This window comes from Gopherus flavomarginatus, chromosome 3, assembly GCF_025201925.1.
Source record: "Gopherus flavomarginatus isolate rGopFla2 chromosome 3, rGopFla2.mat.asm, whole genome shotgun sequence".
NCBI lineage: Eukaryota > Metazoa > Chordata > Testudines > Testudinidae > Gopherus > Gopherus flavomarginatus.
In genome coordinates, this window is record NC_066619.1 from 223,305,125 (window position 1) to 223,326,805 (window position 21,681).

Sequence of the window (21,681 nt, forward strand, 5' to 3'; positions counted from 1 at the left end):
ACTTAGGAGTTGGACGTGATATAGAGACACTTAGAGCCTCATTGATTGCTGATTTCTCCCCTGCACTGGACAAAGATCAGATATCTGCAGGGGTGAAAGTAACTTACAGGATTTACCAGGACCTCCAGCAGAAGAGGTGGGGCCTCTTGAGAGTGAAAGGCCCTGGGGCACCAGCTGTGGGTGGGAGCCTTAGGGCCTTTAAATCAACCAGGGGCTCCTAGCTGAAGAGGTGGCTGGAGCCCCTTAGGGTTGAGGGGCAAATTAAAAGGCCGAGGGTTCCAGCCAGCACAGGGACCCCTGAGCTTTGCCAGGCTAGGGCTGGGATTTAAAGGGGCCAGAGTGCCTGCCCCTGCAGTGAGCTCTGAGCCCTTTAAATGCAGCCCCAGCCTGGCTGCTGGAGCCTTGTAGGCAGGATTTAAAGGGCTCTAGCATGCTTGCAGTGGGGGGAGCTCTGAGCCCTTTAAATCCCAGCCCCTGCTTAGGTGCCAGGGCCACAGGTGGGATTTAAAGGCCTCTGGGCTGCCCACAGCTGCAGGCAGCCTAGAGCCCTTTAAATCCCTATCGCAGAAGCCGGTGCAGTCTGGCATTGCATACTGGCCCTTGCCAGTACATTGTACTGGACTGGACCAGCTTGCTTTCACGTCTGGATATCTGCTAACTTTCTCACAAGTCAGCAGCCTTTGATACCTGTGGTACAAGCAACATAGGCCTTGGTTTTGTTCTTGCCTCTCTAAAGGTCAAAGCCTATTCCCATAGAACCAAATAGGAAAACTACTTTTGATTTCAATAGGAACAGGATTTGGCCTGAAGAGATCAGAAAATGTGATTCTGAGCAATTGCTTATCTGTCCAGAGAGTACTCATGCACGTTCTGCCAAGCTGATTTTGATTGCTCCTCGTGTATGTCATGCTGAAGAAAAAAAAAAACACACAATTTGGACTGTAGTTCTATCAAGATGCACACAGCACACACAGTTCTGCGCCTCTTTTCCATGAAACCCAGATGGCACAGCATCTTTGCTTTCCTAGTACCTTCTCTAAAATGCACCACTTTGCAGTGCTGAAATGTTCTCACTCAGAGGTGTGAAAAACCTCGTGGGGATGGGTGTACCACCACCCAGGGAGAGCTCTTTCCCAGCACTGGTTCGATGACAGCACAGCCATGTTAAAGTACTTCCACAGCAGTGCTTTAACCTTGGTAGTGAAGACATAGCCTGCCAAATTACCTTTATCTAAGAAGTTTTGTTTAGACATAAGGGAATGCTACAGGAAAGCAGGGTGATTGAGAACTTAATGAAAGGACAATTTGGGGTGCTGCTGGATCCTCAATCACACCTGGAGATCCAGGTGGCAATAGGGGCCCAAAGCATCATTTTACAACTACACCTGTAAAATTTTAGACAGGTAAGGGGGCGGACAGAGTATGGGGACCCTAGGCTGGGGGCAGGAGTGGGAGGAGTCATTGAGGGTCATATGTCTCCCTTGTGTCCTTCCCATGAGTGCAGTACTGGTAAAAAATGATTTCTGCTTCCACCACTGGGTGCGGGGGGGGAGGTGCTCTGGGCTGGGGCAGGCCTATAGACCAAGCTGCCCTGGGCCTGCTGCTCCCCCTCTGAGTAGGGATAGTCAAGCATTTCTCTCTCATCCTTTGAAAAAAAGCTGATGGGAGTTAGATGTCTAACTCTGAATCATCCCACTGGCACAAGCTATGAACTCAACTATTCTCCCAAAAGTAATCCAGGGAGCTACTAGCAAAAAAGGATAAATGTATTTCAGCTTGTAGTTTGATGGCCTATTTCTGAGTTTTAGAATGTAATTTAGAGATTAATTTTGAAGATTAGTAGCAGCTGTTTCATTGTCTTAAGTATGTCACTTGTAAATTATTTAAACAGGCAATAGTTTTGAAATTAGTTTCCATAAGCAGATTTTACTTAAACATCTCCCTCTGGTGGTAAGTCACAACAGTTTTTGAATGCTTCCCACTCTGATTAAGACTTCCCTGTCAATTCAAACAGTACGAGACTAGAGCCTGTGCCTAATGTAGCAAAAACAACAACAACTGGGTGCCCTTTTCAAAACAAGGAGTAAAAAAAATGTAAGGGGTAACTTCATCTCCATTTTGCCATAATTCAAGTTTAGTCTTGAATAAGAATGACGATCTATACAAGTCTTGCAGCTACTTCATATTTCACATCACAGCTGAACGTAATTTATCCTTCCTCCCCCCACTTCCTTGAGCTGCAAGGCTGCCACTCGCACCTATATTGGTATTTGATTTGTTTCCAAATAAAATCTTGACATCAGTGATAGATGAACAGAGCTCCATGCTTCCATTTTGACAGATTTTTCAGAATCTGTGCTTCAACCAGTAAAAAAAGTCTTGCATATCGTAATTGGCCTATACTATTCTCCTGCTCTAGTTTCATTGCAAATAAACTAAATGCAGTGATACCTTAAAGACCTTAGAATACAGCTCTTGTATCCACTTATTCTGATGGGGGTAGTCAGCTGTGATGTATTATCCCCACCTACTAGGTGAATGGGGGTGCAATAGACTGTCTACACCACCCATTACATTTTTTTCTAAGATGAACATTCTGACATGAAGTGTCAGACAGCTAGTCATGAAGAGGCTGTAGCAGACCTTTACTTCATGATGGATAGGTTTCTTTTACAGTAAATATATTCTACCTTCCCTAACAATGGGGAAAGCTTACTACTTTTAGTCATCTCTGCACCTCCTTATCTCCCTATATGATGACAGATCTAAAAGCAGGCAAAATTTGGTCTGATTCAAGTTTGGTTAATAAAATGTTAGTGATGCACAAAAGGAGATGTAGGGAAGAAAGTGATTAAACAGGTGAATGCAGTTTTAGTCACGATTCCAAAAAACTGGTGTCATGCAATTGGTTCCACTGTTAAATAGTAGCTACATTTTTGGATGTTTTCTACATTTAAAAATAGATCAATTTCAGTTATAATACATGTATATTTTTACTACTATTTTACAGTGCACATACTTGTATTTCAATTCAAGTACTCTAGTGCAATCTCTATCATGAAAGAGAATTCTACATTTGTAAGTTCATGTATAAAAATAACTGCATTTAAAAACAAAACAGATTTAGAATCTACAAGTCTACTCAGTCCTGCTTTCTTGTTCAGTCACTCAGCCAAACAAGTTTGTTTACATTGTCACCTGAAAGTGAGAACTGGTATTCTGATGGCACTGTTGTAGATTTGTATTGCAAGATATTTACATGCCAGGTGCGCTAAAGATTCATATTTCCTTCATGCTTCAGCCACCATTCCAGGGGACATGTGTCCATGCTGATAAGGCTTCTGCTCGATAACAATCCAAAGCAGTGCAGAACGACATGTTCATCATCTGAGTTAGATGCCACCAGCAGAAGATTGATTCTTTTTTGGTGGTTTGGGTTCTGTAGTTTCCCCATCAGTGTGTTGCTCTTTTAAGGCTTCTGAAAGCATGCTTCACACCTCATCCCTTTCAGATTTTGAAAGGCACTTCAGATTCTTAAATCTTGGGTCAAGTGCTGTAGCTCTCTTTAAAAATTTCACATTGGTACCTTTGTGTTTAGTCAAATCGGCAGTGAAAGTGTTCTTAAAATGAAGATGTTATAGTACTCAGATGATTACTCAGCACATGAAATATACAGCAGAATGTAGGTAAAAGATGGAGACAATTCTCCCTCAAGGAGCTCAGTCAGTGTATTTAAAATGCATTTTTTTTTAAATGAACATCTTCAGCATGGAAGCATGTCCTCTGGAACGGAGGCAGAAGCATGAAGGGGCATATGAATCTTTAGCACATCTGGCATGTAAACACCTTGCAATGCTGGATAAAAAAGTCCCTCTCACTTTTGGTGACACTGTAAATAAGTAGGCGGCAGCATTATCTTCTATGATGAAACTTGTTTGTCTTAGTATCAGAGGGGTAGCCATGTTAATCTTGAACTTTGTTGCTTGTTTTAACAATTGGTTGAACAAGAATTAGGACTGAGTGGACTTGTAGGCTCTAAAGTTTTGCATTTTTGAGTGCAGTTATGTAACAAAAAAATCTAGATTTTTAAGTTGCACTTTCATGATAAAGAGATTGCACTACAGTAGTTGTATGAGGTGAATTGAAAAAACTAATTTTTACAGTGCAAATAATTGTGATCAAAAATACAAAGTGAGCTTTGTGTTGTAATTGAAAAATCTGAAATTGTAGAAAAACTTGCAAAAATATTTAATGTCAATTGGTATTCTATTATTTAACAGTGTGATTAAAACTGAGATTAGTGGATTAATTTGAGAAGCGTGTGAGCTAACAGCGATCAACAGCCCTAAAAAACGAACAAAGTGAATGTAGAATACAGTTGAAACATTTGTCCCTGTGGGTAAGCAGAACTCCCCACCTCTCAAAAGGCACTTAGTTATTAGGCTGTTTCTATTACGGTAGTGACATACTGCACTTCTACAACAGGATCGAGATTTAGGATATAACCACACACACACACACACACACACACACACACACACACACACAGAGTTAACTCAGGTTAGCTAACATGAATTAAGATGCAGTGCTTTCAGTTCATCTTCAACCCCACACTTCCTGATAGCAACTCAAATTCAAACTTAACATGCATCCCAGGGTTGAATTTGAGTCAGTAGCTGGTACAGTGGCCATGTTTCCACTGCTGTTTTAACTCAAACAAACACTTAGTTTGCACTGTTCTGCAGTGTAGACAGAAGATGAAAAAAATCATTAGTTATGCAACTCAGTAAATCCACCCAGGAACCAAAGTGAGAGGTAATCTAGGGTACATCTACCCTAGAATTACAAAACCTGCAGCTGGCCCAGGGCAGCTGATTCTGGCTTTGGCTAAGGTACTGTTTGATTGCAATGTAAATGTTTGGGATAGGCTGGAGCCCAGGCTCTAGGGTGAAGGGAGGATCCTAGAGCTTAGGCTCCAGCTGAAGCCTGAACCTCTACACCACAGTTGAACAGCCCCCAGTGTTAAGCCTGAATCAGCTGGCACGGGTCAGTGATGGTTGTCTAATTACACTATAGGCCATACCCTTATAAACTAGTCTTGAGGACTACCATTGTTAGGCAAAGTGATGACTGATTCAACTTGATACAAAGGAGTCATCACTTGGTTTAAACCAGTGTCCAGAACCAAGTATGGTTGAACATTTTATCACAAGTGCCAAGAAGGGTACATATCCATATGCTCTCGGCACTCTTGATAATGATCAATACTATCCAGCATAACTAAAATGGACTAGAATATAATCTCACCAGCAAGACAGTATAAGGACTTAAAAAGCAACAGACCAGCAGCACCTTCTCCAACAATTCCCCACCCTTCCTCAAATCTGATGAGCTTTCCACTGTGGAAGATTTTAGGAAATTTTGGACCAGGAAAGAAACCTCACATTCCAAGGCTGTGACTGCCCCATAAAATGCTCTGCCACAAGCTCATTCTTTATGCCAGTGAAGCCAACATTCTCCGCTCTAGTAGCATGCCATGTGTCTAGAGATGGTCTTTGGCAAGTAGATCCTGTTAGTAGGGTTTTATAGGTCAAAAAGTCCCTGTGCACCTTGAACTCCACTCATCAACTGGCAGCCAGGGTGGGTCCTGGAGCACAGAAATCTTATTGGTCATGGCGTGACACTTCGCTTACCCTGCTGACCACTGCATTCTGTGCCAGCTTCAGTTTCTACATTGTCAAGTTATAGCTCCTTCAGAGTTCATGTCAGTCTAGCCTGACCATTAGAAGGTGACCATTGCAAAGGTTTGCCTTTAAGATGAATAGTTGCAGCCTCTTAGACACATTTAAGTAAGGTGGTTGTCCTATTATGGCTACCTGATATTTAGTAGTACTTGGAGTTGCAAACAGATCTATAGTTTGCAAACCCAAACAAGTGAAAAACTAGTAGAAAGGCTGATATTCTTGGTATTTGCATCCCCATTTCTCTTCTGGAAAGAGGTTCAGGGTGTCATGCAGGCCCTGATGTCACCCAGGCATCAAGTGTCACTCAACCATTTGGGCCAGACTGGAAAAAGGTGCAGGAACACAACAGTTAAGCCCCTCACTATCCTCCCAAGAGCATCGTGTACATACTGCACCAGAGTGACAGGAGCTCTGCAGGAATTCCCCAAGACACTCCCAGATGGGAGCAGTTTTACCATCTGGTTAACAGAAGACTGCAAGGGAAGTACAAAGCCACTTTACAGTAGCCCTGTCAACCCCTATCCCCCAATTTATCTGCCAATAAGCAGACACCACTCTGATAAGATACCAAGGACAGTTATAGCTGTAATTAAAAGCACTGACACCTGATCTCCCATCCTTAGATCACCCACCAGAGCAACTAGTGTGGTCTCCAGTCCACACCTAGGTAAGAAACCAGACTGAAAATGGTCAAGGAGATGAGTCAACTAGATACCAAGAAAGCTGTAAGCCCACCACTCCTCCTAAAGGTTCTAGAGGCTTAATTTAAGGTGTTATGAAGTATATCACAAGAGAACAAGATTTACCTTAGCAGTGACAACTTGTATATTAAGCTTCAGTTTCATGTGATTTTGACAGTCAATTGCTAAAAGGTTAATATTTAAGAATGTAACCTTTATTCATGCCTCAAGCATACCGATTTCAACTTCCTTGCAGATATCTTCAAATACCTTCTCAGGCAGCTATTTTGTGCTTCCTTTGAGAATGGAATCAAGTTTATTGATTTATGCTGATCAAGCATGTATGTCTAAGTTACAAGGTAAGCTTTGTCTTAACATTATAGGCATATTAACCAATAGTCTGTAGGTAGGTAGCAGCAGGCCAAGATGAGAGGTTATCCTTGAGTGTCTTAGTTTTATAGAGACAAGTTTAAACCAGAACTACTACTCCTCCTCCTGTATGACAAATACTGTAAGAATGAAGATTCATTGCTTACTAAGACACCCAAATGTTTAGTTACAGCTGTTGTCTGATGCATAGTCTTATTTCATGTTTTGTCAGCACATTAGCCATTATCTTCTTACCTTGAAAAATAAGCGCACCACTCACATGAAATGCAGAAATATTTATTTTGGTTTCCTTCATTGGTTTTGGAAATTGTTTTGGTTTATAAAACATAGAAATAGCCAACACTAAGCAAACATTTGAACTCCCATGTAACAAGTTACTTGATATTCTAAGAGCATTGATTTGGATGTGTGCAATTAGGGTACACATGTATGAAGTTATACTAAATAATGCATTACAATCACACAAATCTTAGTGCAAACTTTGTGCTTGTATTTTACATATATCCATGTTTCCAAAACACAGTAATGAATGCTAGTGGTCAATATTTATCTGTAACAAGGCTTAATTCTGCCAACTTTCCAAATGAACGGTGGACTAAGATTTCATTTACGTATTTTCATACTACACGTGGGAATCTGTTTAGGGGAAAGTCTAGCTCTCTCTCTCCTCTGCTGGCTTGTCTGAATATTTCCAATTGCTTCAAAGTGTCAGACAAAAAAAATCCTGCTTTCTCTTCCCACCCATTTCAGTCAAGGTACTCAATTGCTCATACATTAAATTAGAGAGCTGAGGGAGTGTGACAGAAGCTATTCTGTATTTAGAGCATCTGGCATGTTAATGGAACAAAGCAGATTAAGTACAGTAGGGGCCCATTGCAGAAGTCACATGGCTAGTGCAAGGTGTAAGTTTACCTGGCCATTAGCACAGTCAACCTCTTGAATGGTTTCCTTCTTTAAAATCCAGTCTTGTTCCAGAGTTTGGATCCATTTACACAACTATGTCTGAAGTTTGTGTTAAATAGTTTTTGCTACATTGATGAAATAGTTGCATCCACCTTCCTAATGCAGAAGAATTAAAAACAGACTAATTTAGAGAGCCAATATTGCATCATTCACCTCCTGCACAGGGGTATTCTCCTTTGACTGATATTCAACTTCTAGCTTACACAAGAGTAAGCTTCTGAGTTCTCTTCAATGGGGCATGCTGAAGGGAGTTCTCTTCAATGGGGCATGGTCTTACCCAATTTTAGGGCTAATGCAAGAAGCAGTGTTACCAGCTATAGCTTTTTATTTGATGATTAACTGTTACCCCTGCAGTACAATACAGAGAGACCTCTCCAATATGCTAAATACTTTCGAGTGGACAATTCCAAAGTATCCTGCAGACAGGAACATGCTGGCAACATGTTAACCCCCTGGTTAACCAAAAAGTCACATTTTTGGCTGAGGAAGTTTAAATAACTTAATCACATAGTTACATTTACGGTTTAAGGCTAATTTTGGAAATTGTAGGTCACCATAAAAATGGTCTGCAACATAACTGGACAGTAAGGCAATGTTCCATTTTCTTCAATATTCCTATGGCAGGTACCCATTTGTGTACAAGTTAATGATTGCACATTTTCCTTCCCTATGTTTGCTGTAGTCAGAATACAAATATGAAGGCCAACAGTAGACTAGATGTTTGCCATTCTCTTCAACCCATTTTTCCCCTCAGTTACATCCTGATACTAGTATAGAGTTCATCTATCTGTGACTTGAAGAATTTTTGTAGTTCTCGTCTCTTTGCCTTCAGTGTTGGTGTCAACAAGCCATTTTCAATAGAAAACATCTCCATGCTCAGGGCAATGCCTTTGACCTGGAAAATGAACAACTATTAACCTAGATTCACTTTTACTTTGAGTGCATCCCATAGTAAAAAGGCTTACAAAATGTGGTAGTATATAGGTATTGTATATTTAGCAGATCACTTAGAAGGATCAAGAAAGTTAGTTCAAAGCAATTTCTGCATACTCAGATTATGCAAGTATTGATATGTTTAGAGAGCCAGGTAATGAAAGTTGAGTTCAATTCCAATTGCACAAATGCTACAATGAGAGAGTTTTTCACCTGCTCAAATGACTTCAAGCCAAATTCTTTCCCAACCTTCAACATATCTTCCAGAACATGTTTTTTGAGGTCCTACCAAGAAAAAAAAAGTCATACCATATATTGCATTCTACATGTTAGAGAATTGAAAAGACCAATGATTAGACTATACATTTTAGAGCACCTACCTTGTTTTTGCATAGTTCTTCATATGAACCTTCAAATCCCTTTTTCTTGGCCCAGTTAGACAAAGTCTCTACATTTGGTACTACAATCGCTATTAAGAAGGCCTAAAAATAATAAAAGCACATTTGCTGAACATTTAACTGAATTTCCTAGAAGCTCCCAGTGTTCCACTGATTGCAGACCAACACTTTCATAATTAATTACAATAACTTTTGCTTCCTAGAGTTTTTGCAACATATAACCAACATAAGATGTTGACTTTCATATCCAACTTTCCACATTTAGAAGCTAGAGGCAGTTACCCTGCATGTTTAAAGGATACTTTGTCAATTTTTCAACTTAAAGTGTGGTCTTTAAAAAATATATTAATACTTGACTCAGTTTTAAAAATAGTCCATTTCCCCTTCAGAAGGGTTTGCAACCTAAACAGCATTTCATTGGTACCCCAAACCAGAAACTTTGGTTCCTCTGTCTAGGATCCCAAATATCCCAAGAGAACCTGCTTTAATAAATAAAAACTCCATCCAGCAGCACAGCCCTAGTTGTCCCCTACTACTCCATACTGGAACCCATACAAAAGGTATCAAACTACTAGAAGCCATACTTGTGGGGACCACATCCTGACAAATCCTTCCTGAACCCCTTCTTCTGGATTTCAGACTAACCCCAACCTCTCCAAGCTCATTAAAAGCAAGCTCCCCACAGACCAGGAAAAAACAAAGCAGCACCGGACCTTGCCAGAACAGATATAAAACCTGTAGGGAGATCTCCACTGCTTCAGTGATCAAAACCTCCTCTGCTCACCCCCTCCAAAACACTTTCCAGGTTTCTGGATCCTACATGAAATACCCCAACAATATATGGATAAACTAGACCATCACTATGCTCCCAAATGAGCTCTCAGAAATATTAAAGACAAACCAGCTGAAGATGAACATTTCACAAAATAATCACTATATCTGACCTCTCAGTTCTCATCCTCAAAGGAAATCTGCACAAACACCTTCAAAAACAAATGAGCCTGAGAGCTTAAATTCATAAATTGGCCAGACACTAAAAATCATGGACTGAATAGAAGCAATGTATTTATGGGCTCATTACAACAACGTATAACCCACCCACCCCAACCCATGACAGGAGGGCTGTTAATTGGCCACTTCACTTCAAATGGTCTCTGGAAATGTTAGCTACTTATGCTAAACAATCTGTTCCACCTTGTATTCAGTGGCACAGCTAAATACATTTTCCAGACCTGAAGACCTCTGTGCAAGCTTGAAAGTGTCTCTCACCAACAGAAGCTGTTCCAATAAAAAGATACTGCCTCACCCACATTGTCTCTTAGATCTGGAGTAAGTTATGCAAGTGATGCAATTAGGGCATTAAAACCGAATTTACAGTCAGATGTAGAAACAAGGAGGATAGTTATACAATTTAACCCAGTGTCAGTTTTTAAAAAAGGAGATTGTATTAATAACTGTACCTATCATTTGCATCTTGAAGGATACGTACCTGCAAGCTTTCTCCATAGACAAACACCTGAGCAACAGGTTCACTTCTCATATACACATTTTCTATTTTCTCTGGTGCTATGTACTCTCCCTGCGCGAGTTTGAATATATGCTTTTTCCGGTCAATGATCTTTAAAGTACCATTCTGTGGGTTAAGAAAATTTAATTTATTTCTCTTTCCAGAAAGCAGGCATTGTAGAGCCATGCTACAAAGCTTTACAAACACTATGGCAGATTAAATACCTGTAAGGTAAATAAATACTTAGAGTAGCCCAAGAACCAACCAGTAATCCTATCATTAGTTTACTCCAAGTCTGTAACTAGAATAATTTGATGAATGTACTCTTGATTTAGAGACAGTTCTGATTGTTGTCTGTTTAACAGAGGTCACATGGTACTCACTGTTTAAATAACCATTCTTAGGAAAAACTGAAAGCAAGAGGGAAAGGAAGGCAGACAAGCCATTCAAATTATTAGGCTAGATAATGGATCTAGAGTGTCTTACTCACTGAAGCCTTATTTGAGGCTAGAGGGAGGAGGAAAAAAGGAATGGAAAGTGTGGTCATTTGTCCCTTCACATTTATGTATAGCCTAGGACTGCTTCAATGCTGCCAATAATCCATTTTTCTGGCTCCTATCACTGATCCTTTCCTTAGTATACAGGACAGAGTCAGTACCAGTTATAAGCACTATGTTTATGCTATGATTTGTTTCCCCTCACCCTCTGTTTGATGGTCCATGTTTTCATCCAAGAAAAATGACCCAAACCCATCTTCAGTTGCAAGAGGTTTCTTAAATAAGGGCAGAGTGGTTTTGAATTTGTTAGCCATAGCACTGAACATAAATACTAGAGGGAAACGTATACAGGCCATTTGGACCTCTGGTACCCAATAGAGTAACGCCGATAATTGAAAGTACTGGTCTTCAATACTGTAAGTATTTGGAATAAATGAAGATATTCCAAAATGCCTTGAGGAATTTTGCTGAAGCCTCCTGAACAGCATCATACAGTGGGCAGACTGGAGTACTCTTATTTTTTTTAATCATGTTCCAATAGTATAAAAGTGGCTAGTGCTTTGTTCCTGTTTCAAGCTTCACTTATAGTTAAAGCTAAGATTTTCACATGGTTATTTTTAATAAATGTCAGACAGGTCATAGCCGACAAACAAATTTACAGAAGCCAAGACCCATCTGACTTGCTGCTGCAGCTCCATAGTTTCCCCTGCCACTGTGGTAGCTGGTAACTGTGTGGTTCCCCCCATGCCCACAGCAGCTGGGAGCTGCAGTGTGACCATATTTCCCAAAGAGAAAATGGGAAACTCCCAGCTGCTTGCCTGAGGTGTCCCCCTCCCCCACATGAGGCTGTTCCCCATCATAGGAACCTTGAGGAGGGACCTAAGGAGTCCCTCACCTGTCCTGGAATCTTGTAGGGGGCATCCTGTTGCTGCTATCGCTTTTTGCTAGAACTTGCCAGGGCCCCACTGGCTGCCAACTCAAGAGTCCTGCAGCCCCTGAGGCTGAAGCAGAGAATGTCACAGGGGTTTCTGATTCCATGACCATCCTGACAAATGTGGCCTTACGTTTAGTACTTTGCAACAGAATATCTCAAAGCACCTTTGAGAAACATGAACTGAGCCTCAAACTCTATGGAAGGCCCTTTAGGTAACTCAGCCATTAACAAACAGATGCAGTTAGTTTTACTAAAGCATGTTTAAGCAATACAAGCTGACTTACTGGAAGCCATTTTCCAATATCTCCTGTGTGGAGCCAGCCATCTTTGTCTAGAGCTTCTGCTGTTTTTTCTGGATCCTTCAAGTAGCCTTGAAATACATTTGGCCCTTTCACACATACCTGAAATGAGTTTGATAATCAAGATTGATGGGCAAGTTAGTAATAAATAAGTGATTTGGAGGAAAAGACTTAGTTCTCAGAAGAAGTTCTTGTTTCCCCATTTGTCTCTGGAAGCACCAAAAATGGAGCAAGTTTCTGAATTATAGCCACAAAATCTCAGCCCAGCAGAGTTCTCTTTATTATGCAGGATTGTAATAGAACAGTTAATAGCAGATAACTATACTCAATTGCTGATGTGTACAATTTAACATAGTTAGCCTGCTCCAGTGTCATTGAGGCAGAATGACTTCATATCCCCTGGTAGAGGTCCCTTGTGTTTATGCAGTTAGTCAAACTCCTCCACTCAGTAGTAGACCAGGAGAGCGACTTGTCAAGCACCTACTAAAGCTCACTAACTTTAAATATAAGGCTATTTGATTTTAGCTCACCAGATGGCTAGAGAGGTTGCACAAGAACCCCCTACAAATCTCTTTAGAAACCTCTTATAGAGCCTCAAATGTTACTCACCTCACCCTCTCCTTTAACAGCAAAGTAATTCATTTCTTCTACATCAACAAGCTTTAAGAGACTGCAAGGCATTGGCGCTCCAACATGACCTTTAATAGATCAGACATTGGCCTTAAAAAATGCATTTATGTTCAGGTTGCTTACCAGGCCTTTCAAGCTTACAGTTTTAGGATTAAGTCTAAAAACAAATCAGAAACCAGCATTCTAGCCATTGGCTGACACTCTGCACTACAGCACTATTTTACTAACAGGAGTCAGTAAATCTTAGGTCTGACAATGCAATGTTGGGCAAGTCAAGGCTATCTTTCCTTTCCGCACAGCCCCACGCTGGCTAACACAATACTTGTGTACTCGCTTGGCAGAATCAAAAGGCAGGGGCTGATGTGGGGATGAAGGTATTACAAGAAAAGTGCATACTTCATCACTGGGTATCCACAGAAGGATCATTACCACAAGGCAGTATTTTGGGAGTTTGTTTTTCAAAGAATGGTTTAACACTGCATGATCATTAACATATTCAGAGTTTTCCTGCAGAATTTGTATAATGTTCCATTCAGAAGCAGAACACTTGACATTTAAGTTGCTACAATTTCAGATTTAAGGCTATTTGGTTGAGCTTACCAGCTAGCTAGATGTAATTACATCAGAGAACAGGAGAAATGCTTATCTGCTTTGAGAGAAACCGGTACTGTACCAGTGTTTCAAATCATGTTTGTAGACAGCTGATCCAAGTTCTCTGGACATCTAGTTCCTATAAATGTTAATATACAGAAACTAGAGGATATGATGACCCAACTTCCCTTAAAGCCATACAGAGGGGTAGTCTTATGGTTCAGCTTTGTAACATTATGTTCACATCTAATTATAGATGGTGACTTGCTTCAAGTGAAGTCTTCAAACAACCCTTTACTACTGCATTTGAGAAAACTCAAGTAGTCCATTACAGTACTTCAGGGACAGCTTTAAGGACAGTTAAGTGATGTCCACACCAGCATCTAGAATAGATGACTAAATTAGTTCACTCAAGAGAAGATTTAAGAAACCATACCAGCTGTCCAGTCACCAGGTAATGTCAGAGAGCATCCAGCTGTGCATTCAGTTTGTCCATAGCCTTCATAGAACTATTCAATTGAACACAAAGAATTTGTTTAGGGGACCTTGATACCTGTCACTTTATAGTTTCAGTTTTAAAGTAGAATGGAAACATTTGTTCAGCTCAGTGCAGTTCAATTTTGAGTTGTGGAACTTATAATTTAAGTACGCTACAAGAAGAAAGCTGCCCAGTTAAAATATTAACTCAAACCGTCTACTACAATAGTGTTTTAAAACTCTAGTTTGAAGTGTCACAAGTGGGGAAGTACCTATACATGTCACTCTTTGCAAATAAAAAAAGTCAAAGGCCAGTCTCATGTTGAGGGAGTGCAGGGTTTTTTTTAGTTGGTGCTGGAAGCAAGGGGTTTGTGGAAAAAATATTATTAAGTGAATATGCTGGTTCATGTGAAAATTGGTTAGGTTAGGATGAGTTTCAGGTTGGAGATGAAGAGGGACTTTCACTCTATGAAATATGGTGTATACTGGGTCAGCCAAGGGGCTCCCAATCTGCTTAGCCATCTGGCTAAGGTGATAGCAACCTTCATGGAAAGGTGAGACATGGAACATGTAGCCCTCAGTTCAAAGGATGGTCTGGTAAGAGCTCAGAATATCAGGTTTAGATCCCACTGTGTGTGCACTTCATCACTCATGGGAAGGTGCTAATTAGGTCTTTCAGGAATCAGTTGTGGTACGGTGAGTAGAGAGAGCAGCCCTCCACTGGAGGATGGAAGGTGCTTATTTCTGCCAGGTGGACCTTCAACCAGCAGATAGAAAGCCCCAACATTGAGGGGCCGGAGGAAAGGAAAAAACGTTCATAAAGGTCAAACAAACCAAACATTGCCCCCAGGGCTGTTGTGGCAAGTTTTCCCAGAGAACCTTGGTAGCAAAGGAATGGGGAGAAAAGGCATACTGAGATGGTCCATCCAGGATAACAAAAACGCATCTCCCCAGGAGTCTCGGCCTCCTGCTGCTCTGGAGCAGCAGAAATTGCATCTTTGTCTGGAGGCAAACAGATCCCACGATGGTGTACCCAGGGCCGGCTCCAGGCACCAGTGAACGAAACAGGTGCTTGGGGCAGCCAATGGGAAGGGGAGGCACATCCAGGTCTTCAGTGGCAATTCAGCAGGGGGTCCCTCAGTTTCTCTGAGGGAAGGACTCGCTGCCAAATTGCCACTGAGGAATGAGGCGGTGCAGTTGAGCTGCCGCTGAAGTGCCGCCGATTGCAGCTCCCCTGGCCCCCCTTCGCTGCTTGGGGTGGCAAAGAAGCCTGAGCTGGCCCTACGTGTACCCCCACTGAGTGAAGATTTTGGTCATGACAATTATAAAAAAAATTCTCATTTCTGGTCTGCAGAGGACTGCCTGCTGAGATTGTGCCCTAGAGTATTCTGCATACCTGGTAGGTATGTTGCTGAGTGTGATGTGGTTCTTGATTCACCAGTTCCATAGACTCCTTCCTCTACCTATACAGAAATCTCACTGTCCTGTTTTTATAAGGCATCAACATCAGACAGGATTGTCTGGATACGATGTTACCACATAAGGGGGAATGAATGCATTGCAGGCTTCCGTCACCTCTAGCAGACGGATCTGCATTCTGGCCTCCCACGGAATGCATGTGCCTTGTGCATGACTGTCCATATGGATTCCTCACTGCAACCATGATTATGGTTGCACCAGGTGTGGGTGGGAGAGATGGGACTCCCACTTGCACCAATTCCCATTTTGTCTGTTATAGGACAGATAGTAGTCTTGTAAAAGGTGAGACTACCATGAAATAAATGTTATCCTTATCCAGTGAATAAAGCAGACCAAATCCAGGCCCGCAGGCAACAGATGGCGGCTGGCAAGTGGCGTTACATATATAACTATGACCAAGCAGGGAAAGAGACCCGATTGTGGTGTGACGTCCGAGGGGGACCTGATTTATCAGGCTGCAGGCAGCCTGAAGTCTATGGGGAAGTAAGCCTTTCCCTAGGATGAGTCCAGGGTCACTCCTATAAAATCTATATTCCTTGCAGAAATCAAAGTGGACTTGCTTTTGTTTACATAAACTTCCAACGATATCAGAAGGTAGAGGAAGAATGGACCTCTTGGCTTGATCTGCCTGTTAGAAGCCAGTCATTCAGATATGGGAAGATGGAGTAGATGTTGCATCTCATCTGGACCACTACTACAGAGCGGACTTTCATGACAACCATGGGTTCTGTTGCTAGCCTAAATGAGAGTATTCTGAACTTGCAGTGCTCTTGTTCTACCATCAATCTGAGAAATGTTCTGGGAGAGTGGTGAACATCCACATGAAAGCAAGCCTTTTCATGTCAAGGGCTGCAAACCAATGTGGTCTCCTCCAGGGAGGGAATTACCAAAATTTTGATTTGCAGCTAAGAGTATTTCATTGACATGGGGACCAATTCTCAACTGATCCTCAGTTTTTTAGGATCTATAGGAAGTACAAGCCCTTCCATTGGTGTCAGAGTGACACTTCCTCTATGGCCCCCCATCTGTGGGCCATTCACATTCCTACAAAGGATGTCCCCCATGCAAATGGTCCCCAAGAAGGAAGTCGTAAGAGACAGAGGAGAGAGAACTCAATTGTGTAGCCCAACTGGACGGATTTCTAATACCCACTTGTCTGTTACTTCACAAACAATGTGGAGGCAGTAAGGCAGCTAACAAAAAGGTTTGGGGGCAATGTGACATGGTGTCAATATGGTACACAGTCCTCAGGCATCCCATCAAAAGAAACCATTGGATGACAGGTGAGGCTGGGCAGTGGTTGTAGAGGTGGAGGAAGCTGCGTACCTGGGTCTTTGAAACCTTGGTTGTTTGTGTGGCAATTTATAAGGACTTAGTGATAAAATGCCTGGGGGTAGGATGGGGCAGGAAGGAGGGAAGATGTCTGGGGTCTGTAGTTTGCTTGTGGTGTTGTCTTCAAGGCTGGGGCCCAGAGAGTTGGGGGAGGGGGGAGAGAGAGGACTTGTCAGTCTAACTGAAGAGATCAGATTACTGGAGGGGCTTTGCACTTCTATTATTCTCAACCTCCTTGGGGAACCCCAAAGAGTTAAGCCACAATTCATGCCTCATAACTGCAGCTGTGATGATGGTTCTGGATGCCATGTCAACTGTGTCTACTGCTGCTTGAAGTTCTCTCAAACACCAACCAATGAGAGCTTGGAACTGAACCCTGTCTTCCCGGGGAAGTTGGTCTCTGAATTCTAGAAAAATCATACTTTGTTAACAGTATTTGCTAGTTAGCAACTCCAGTTGAAGAATAGCTGATGAATACCCTCCTCCCTAAGAGGTCAAGGCATTTAGTGCCTTTGTCAGTTACAGCAGACTTGGTGCTGTATCATGGACTTCTCTGTAGCTCCCTGCACCACTTCCCAGTTGAAGACTGAGTGGGTAAATAAGAATTCCACCCCTTCAGCTGGCATGGAAAAAACACTTCAGGCCTTTCCAAGATAGAGGTACAGGAGGCAGGGATATGGCTCAGAGACCCATGGATTCCAAAATGGCCTCTGACTGGAAGGGACTCTACTGGGGCCAGAGGGCTGCAGAATGTCCAGTAGACCATGTTATGTGTCCTAGACCTCCAAGAAGGATCTGGAGTTTGACTACCACCCTTTAACAGTTTTTGATACTGGGTGTAGTCCTCAGGCAGGGGAGGGAATGATGAAGCAACTGCCTCATCAGGTGAGGAGAATGACACATCCATCAGGACTGGTGGATCCAGTTTGGCTTCTTCCTCTGAGTGCCAACAGCCGATTGATATTGGCTGGGAGAGGAGTATCAGATTCTTGCACAGATCCAGGTCATCTCTTACATGAATCTCAAGGAGCGCAGTAAGGCCAATATGAAGGATCAACCAGCCACCTCCATGGCATAGAGTACCTAGGATATCCCCTGCATAGTCATAATGAGAAGGAGGATGCTCCAAGCCCTCCAGTGGGTTCTGCCTGGGCTTGATTCCCCCTAGGGGAAGGCTTGGCTAGAGAACTGGGACTTGCCCAGTGAAGAGGTAGGCTCCTGTTCCACAACTGGAAGCATGCTCTGATTTGCAGGCACAGAAAGGTAAGAGCCTCTTCTCCTCAAAGTGATCTCTGGTGTTTAAGTGTCGAAGGAGAACCAGGCCAGATAAAGAGGAGGACTGAGGATAGGTCAGAGTGAAAATATCTTCTGGTAAGGTAAAGTTTTCAGTCCTTACTGGACCAATGGACACTACTTGCCTCAACTCTCTGGTTTGAGGTGCAGTGGGGCTCAATGTGTACCAGGTGTGAAATAAGCATACAGAGCAGCACTTTAACAAATTGGATTTGGCAAAGTTTGGATCCAGAGGGAGTTTTTCAGGAAGAAAAAAGTGTTTACTTCAACAGATGCTATTTCATAGGAGTAAAATAGGTGTTTGATTTCCCCTACCCCATAAAAAGTCTAGATGGCATACAGTAGTAATGGTAGAGCTTTACTAATTTTAAGAGGCCCTGGATGGTGCTGTCATGAGCACATTTTTGTGCATTAAATCTTCATTCTTAGAAGGAGTCAGGATCCCACCAAGTCAGAGCTATAGGAATCCTGCATCCTCCCTTGTGTCCCTCCTCCCCCATCTATCTGCTGCTGACAAGCTACAGTTCTGTAGCAGAAAGATGAAACATTGAACCCAACTGTTCAGATGGTTAAGAATGTTTTTGCTGACAGCCAATTGCCAGCCAGCTATAGTCCCCTCAGTTTATGTGGAACTATACTCCTGCCACATTAGCAGGTGTGGTTGTACACTACATGGCATTCCCTTCATAGATTCCAAGGCCAGAAGGGACCATTGTGGTCATCTAGTCTGACCTCCTGTATATCACAGAGCACAGAACATCCAACTCTCCTATAGCATACCTTCTAGAAAAATATCCAGTCTTGATTTAAAAAAGTGGTCAGTGAGAAACCTCCACACCCTTGGTAAACTGTTCCAATTGCTAATACTCACTTAAAAATATGCCTTATTTTCAGCCTGAATTTGTCTAGCTTCAACTGCTAGCCACTGGATTGTATTATACCTTGTTCTGCTAGACTGAAGAGCCCATTAATTATTTCCAGTGCCAAATAGAGGTTTACCACCTCTATTCCTACTCACAATTCTCATCTCCAAGGGCATGGGGGTTTGTGTGTTTTAAACGGCCAGCCTTCTAAATGCTCCCAGAGTTAAACAGGGATATTTCAGCCTCACATTGACACTAGTTACCCAGACCCAACTGAAGTGTTTGAGATTTAGTTAGAGTATACACCAGTTACAAGGAAACCAAGCCAGAATTTTAGATCCAAGAACTGTCATTTAGAAGAGTGACTTGGAAATTGGTCACATTTGATATGGAGTGAGGAAAGAAAAAAACATGGAATTTCATGCCACCATTGGCATGTCTTTTCATAGTACAGAGACACCTTAAGGGTGCTGCTAAGGATACTAAGACATTAGAAAGCAGTTGGATGATCAGAGCGCTCTAGAGATAAATGCGAGTTGTGAATTCTGAGATGTGTAGTTGTGTCTTTCTGCCTCAGCCTTCAGGTACAGTTCTAAAAATAGTCATTAGGCATTACTCAATGTAGTCACTCTACCTGGAGTGCTCCATTGCTAGACTGTATTGCATTAGAGCTAATTAACCAAAATAGCAAAATCCTAAATAGAGCTCTTGTTGCAAGCTCCTAATGCGTATATTTCCAGCCAGTGTTTAGTACTGTATACAGTGTTCAGACATGTACGCACACAATCTGGTCTCTGAAACCTGAACTCACCTGACAACCAAGAGCTGCTCTTAGGAAGGTCAGTACACTTGCAGACACAGGAGCTGCTCCAGTGATCATTAGTCTTACTTTTCCTCCCAGACTTGCCTAAAAAGAGACAAAGTATTCTGGACACTAACAGCAGTTTAATGAGAGATTTTCAGAAGTCCTCCTCCAACCCCAATAAAAGAGTCACAAGAGAAACCATAGTGCTGGACACTGCATGTCTAGTTTTAAAAGGTATCCTAGAAAGGATCTAGGTATCTAGAAAGGATGAGAACTTTTTCTTGACTTGCTTTATTCTCAAACTAAACTCAGTTATTTGCATCTCTGGCACACAGACAACTGCGTCTGCAGAGCCCTAAGCCATAGCACCTCTGTGGGATCTGGCTTTGCAGCAATCCTATTGTAGGGAGGATGGGTGTGAAACTGCTCTGATTAACCATGCTAGACAGTTACAGTATGGAGAAGGGCAGTCAGTGGCACAGGTCATCATCTAAGATTAAAATGAAGCACCAATACCAGAAATACAAGCAAACAGCTTACTTTGAATTTCATATGTACACATAGGCTCTTGACTGGCCAAGACATCCTTTACCCAGACTGAAAGGAGTCCCATTCATATTGAGTGACTGTAGTCTGATGCCTACAGCTCAGTTATAAGAATGTGCTTTGGATATAGCAATTTCAAGGTCACTAGATGCATGAAGTATCTTAGGATGCTAGGCACTCAGCTAGGATGCTGGTAGGACATTTCACAGTTTCATGCACTTCAGAGAGCCTAATTAATCTATTATTAGAGAAAGGATAGTCAAGTGGGATTACTGAAGGTTTGAGGCCTTTGTACAGCACATAGCTATCAACATGTATTGTAGAGAAAAGAGATTACTCAGATATTCTATGCTATTTGTTTGCCTGTCTGAAGCAAGACAGATCTGTTTCACTAGAATCTATTTCATAGTGTTTCTTTGCATAAGAACTAATAAAGGAGTAATTCTCCAAAGATTCATAACATGAGAATTTGTGTGAGCAGAGAGTTTCAAGCATACCTGTATTTTGTGGAAGATCAGTTTATCCCACAGACTGTTCTTTCTAATTATGCCACTTCTAAGTTCTGCTTCTTTCCTCTTGGAAGCAAAGTCCAGGATCCACCTTTTCAGTGAAGTATTGGCTTGTCCAAAGATCTAATATGAATGAAGTTAAATCTTGTATTAGAAAGTTCATAGGACAGTGTTCCTTCATTCTTATGGCAAAGCACAAAAAGAATTTTAAAAAAAGGTAATTTTTTCTCAGAAGCCTTTACAGAGAAGGATTTTATCCCAGATGCGAGGCCTAAGATAGAGAGGCTAAGAGCTTGTCTGCATGACTATTTAATTCATAGTAAGATCGGGTGTAAATCTACCATGCACTAGCCTGATTTGCATGAAGAGTTCACATGGACTCTGCTGACATGCACCAGCAGTTCATTAGTGTTGACCTACCTTGCTTTGAAACAAGGGTAGATCAGAGTGCACTGAGGAACTTCTGGTGCATGTCAGCAGCATCCACATGACTATTTAGCATACATCAGGCTAGCATGGAAGAGATTCCATGACCTAAGTGTTTATGGACCTAAGCCACTTGCTCAAGGCCACACAGGAGATACATCTCTACTGGTGACTAAAAACCAAGTCTGCCTCAGTTCGGTCTCCACCAGAACATGCTGCCTTTCTAGGGATATCCAACACAGCCAACCATTAACCTAACTCTAAGGAATGAAATATAATCAACAGTATTGTATATGCAGGCATATGTTTTAGAAGTTAATGACCCATCCAAGGTTTTGGTGGCTAGCAAATCCTATCCCACTACTGGCACAGCTTTCTGAAAGTG

At 41.9% G+C, this 21,681-nt stretch overlaps 1 protein-coding gene across 3 annotated transcripts in view; it reads right to left on the bottom strand.

Moving 5' to 3' along the window:
- Positions 1–8,300: 8,300 nt before the first annotated feature.
- ACSL1 (acyl-CoA synthetase long chain family member 1) overlaps positions 8,301–21,681 on the bottom strand; it is a 57,263-nt gene continuing 43,882 nt past the window's right edge. For all 3 annotated transcript variants that reach the window (XM_050945332.1, XM_050945334.1, XM_050945331.1), the window contains 9 exons: positions 20,859–20,993; positions 19,822–19,917; positions 14,003–14,075; positions 12,955–13,043; positions 12,331–12,447; positions 10,598–10,741; positions 9,091–9,192; positions 8,924–8,995; positions 8,301–8,672 (listed from right to left, as the gene is read on the bottom strand). In XM_050945332.1, coding sequence (XP_050801289.1) covers positions 8,532–8,672; positions 8,924–8,995; positions 9,091–9,192; positions 10,598–10,741; positions 12,331–12,447; positions 12,955–13,043; positions 14,003–14,075; positions 19,822–19,917; positions 20,859–20,993 — 969 coding nt within the window. In that variant the 3' untranslated portion in view covers positions 8,301–8,531. The remainder of the gene's footprint in view (positions 8,673–8,923; positions 8,996–9,090; positions 9,193–10,597; positions 10,742–12,330; positions 12,448–12,954; positions 13,044–14,002; positions 14,076–19,821; positions 19,918–20,858; positions 20,994–21,681) is intronic.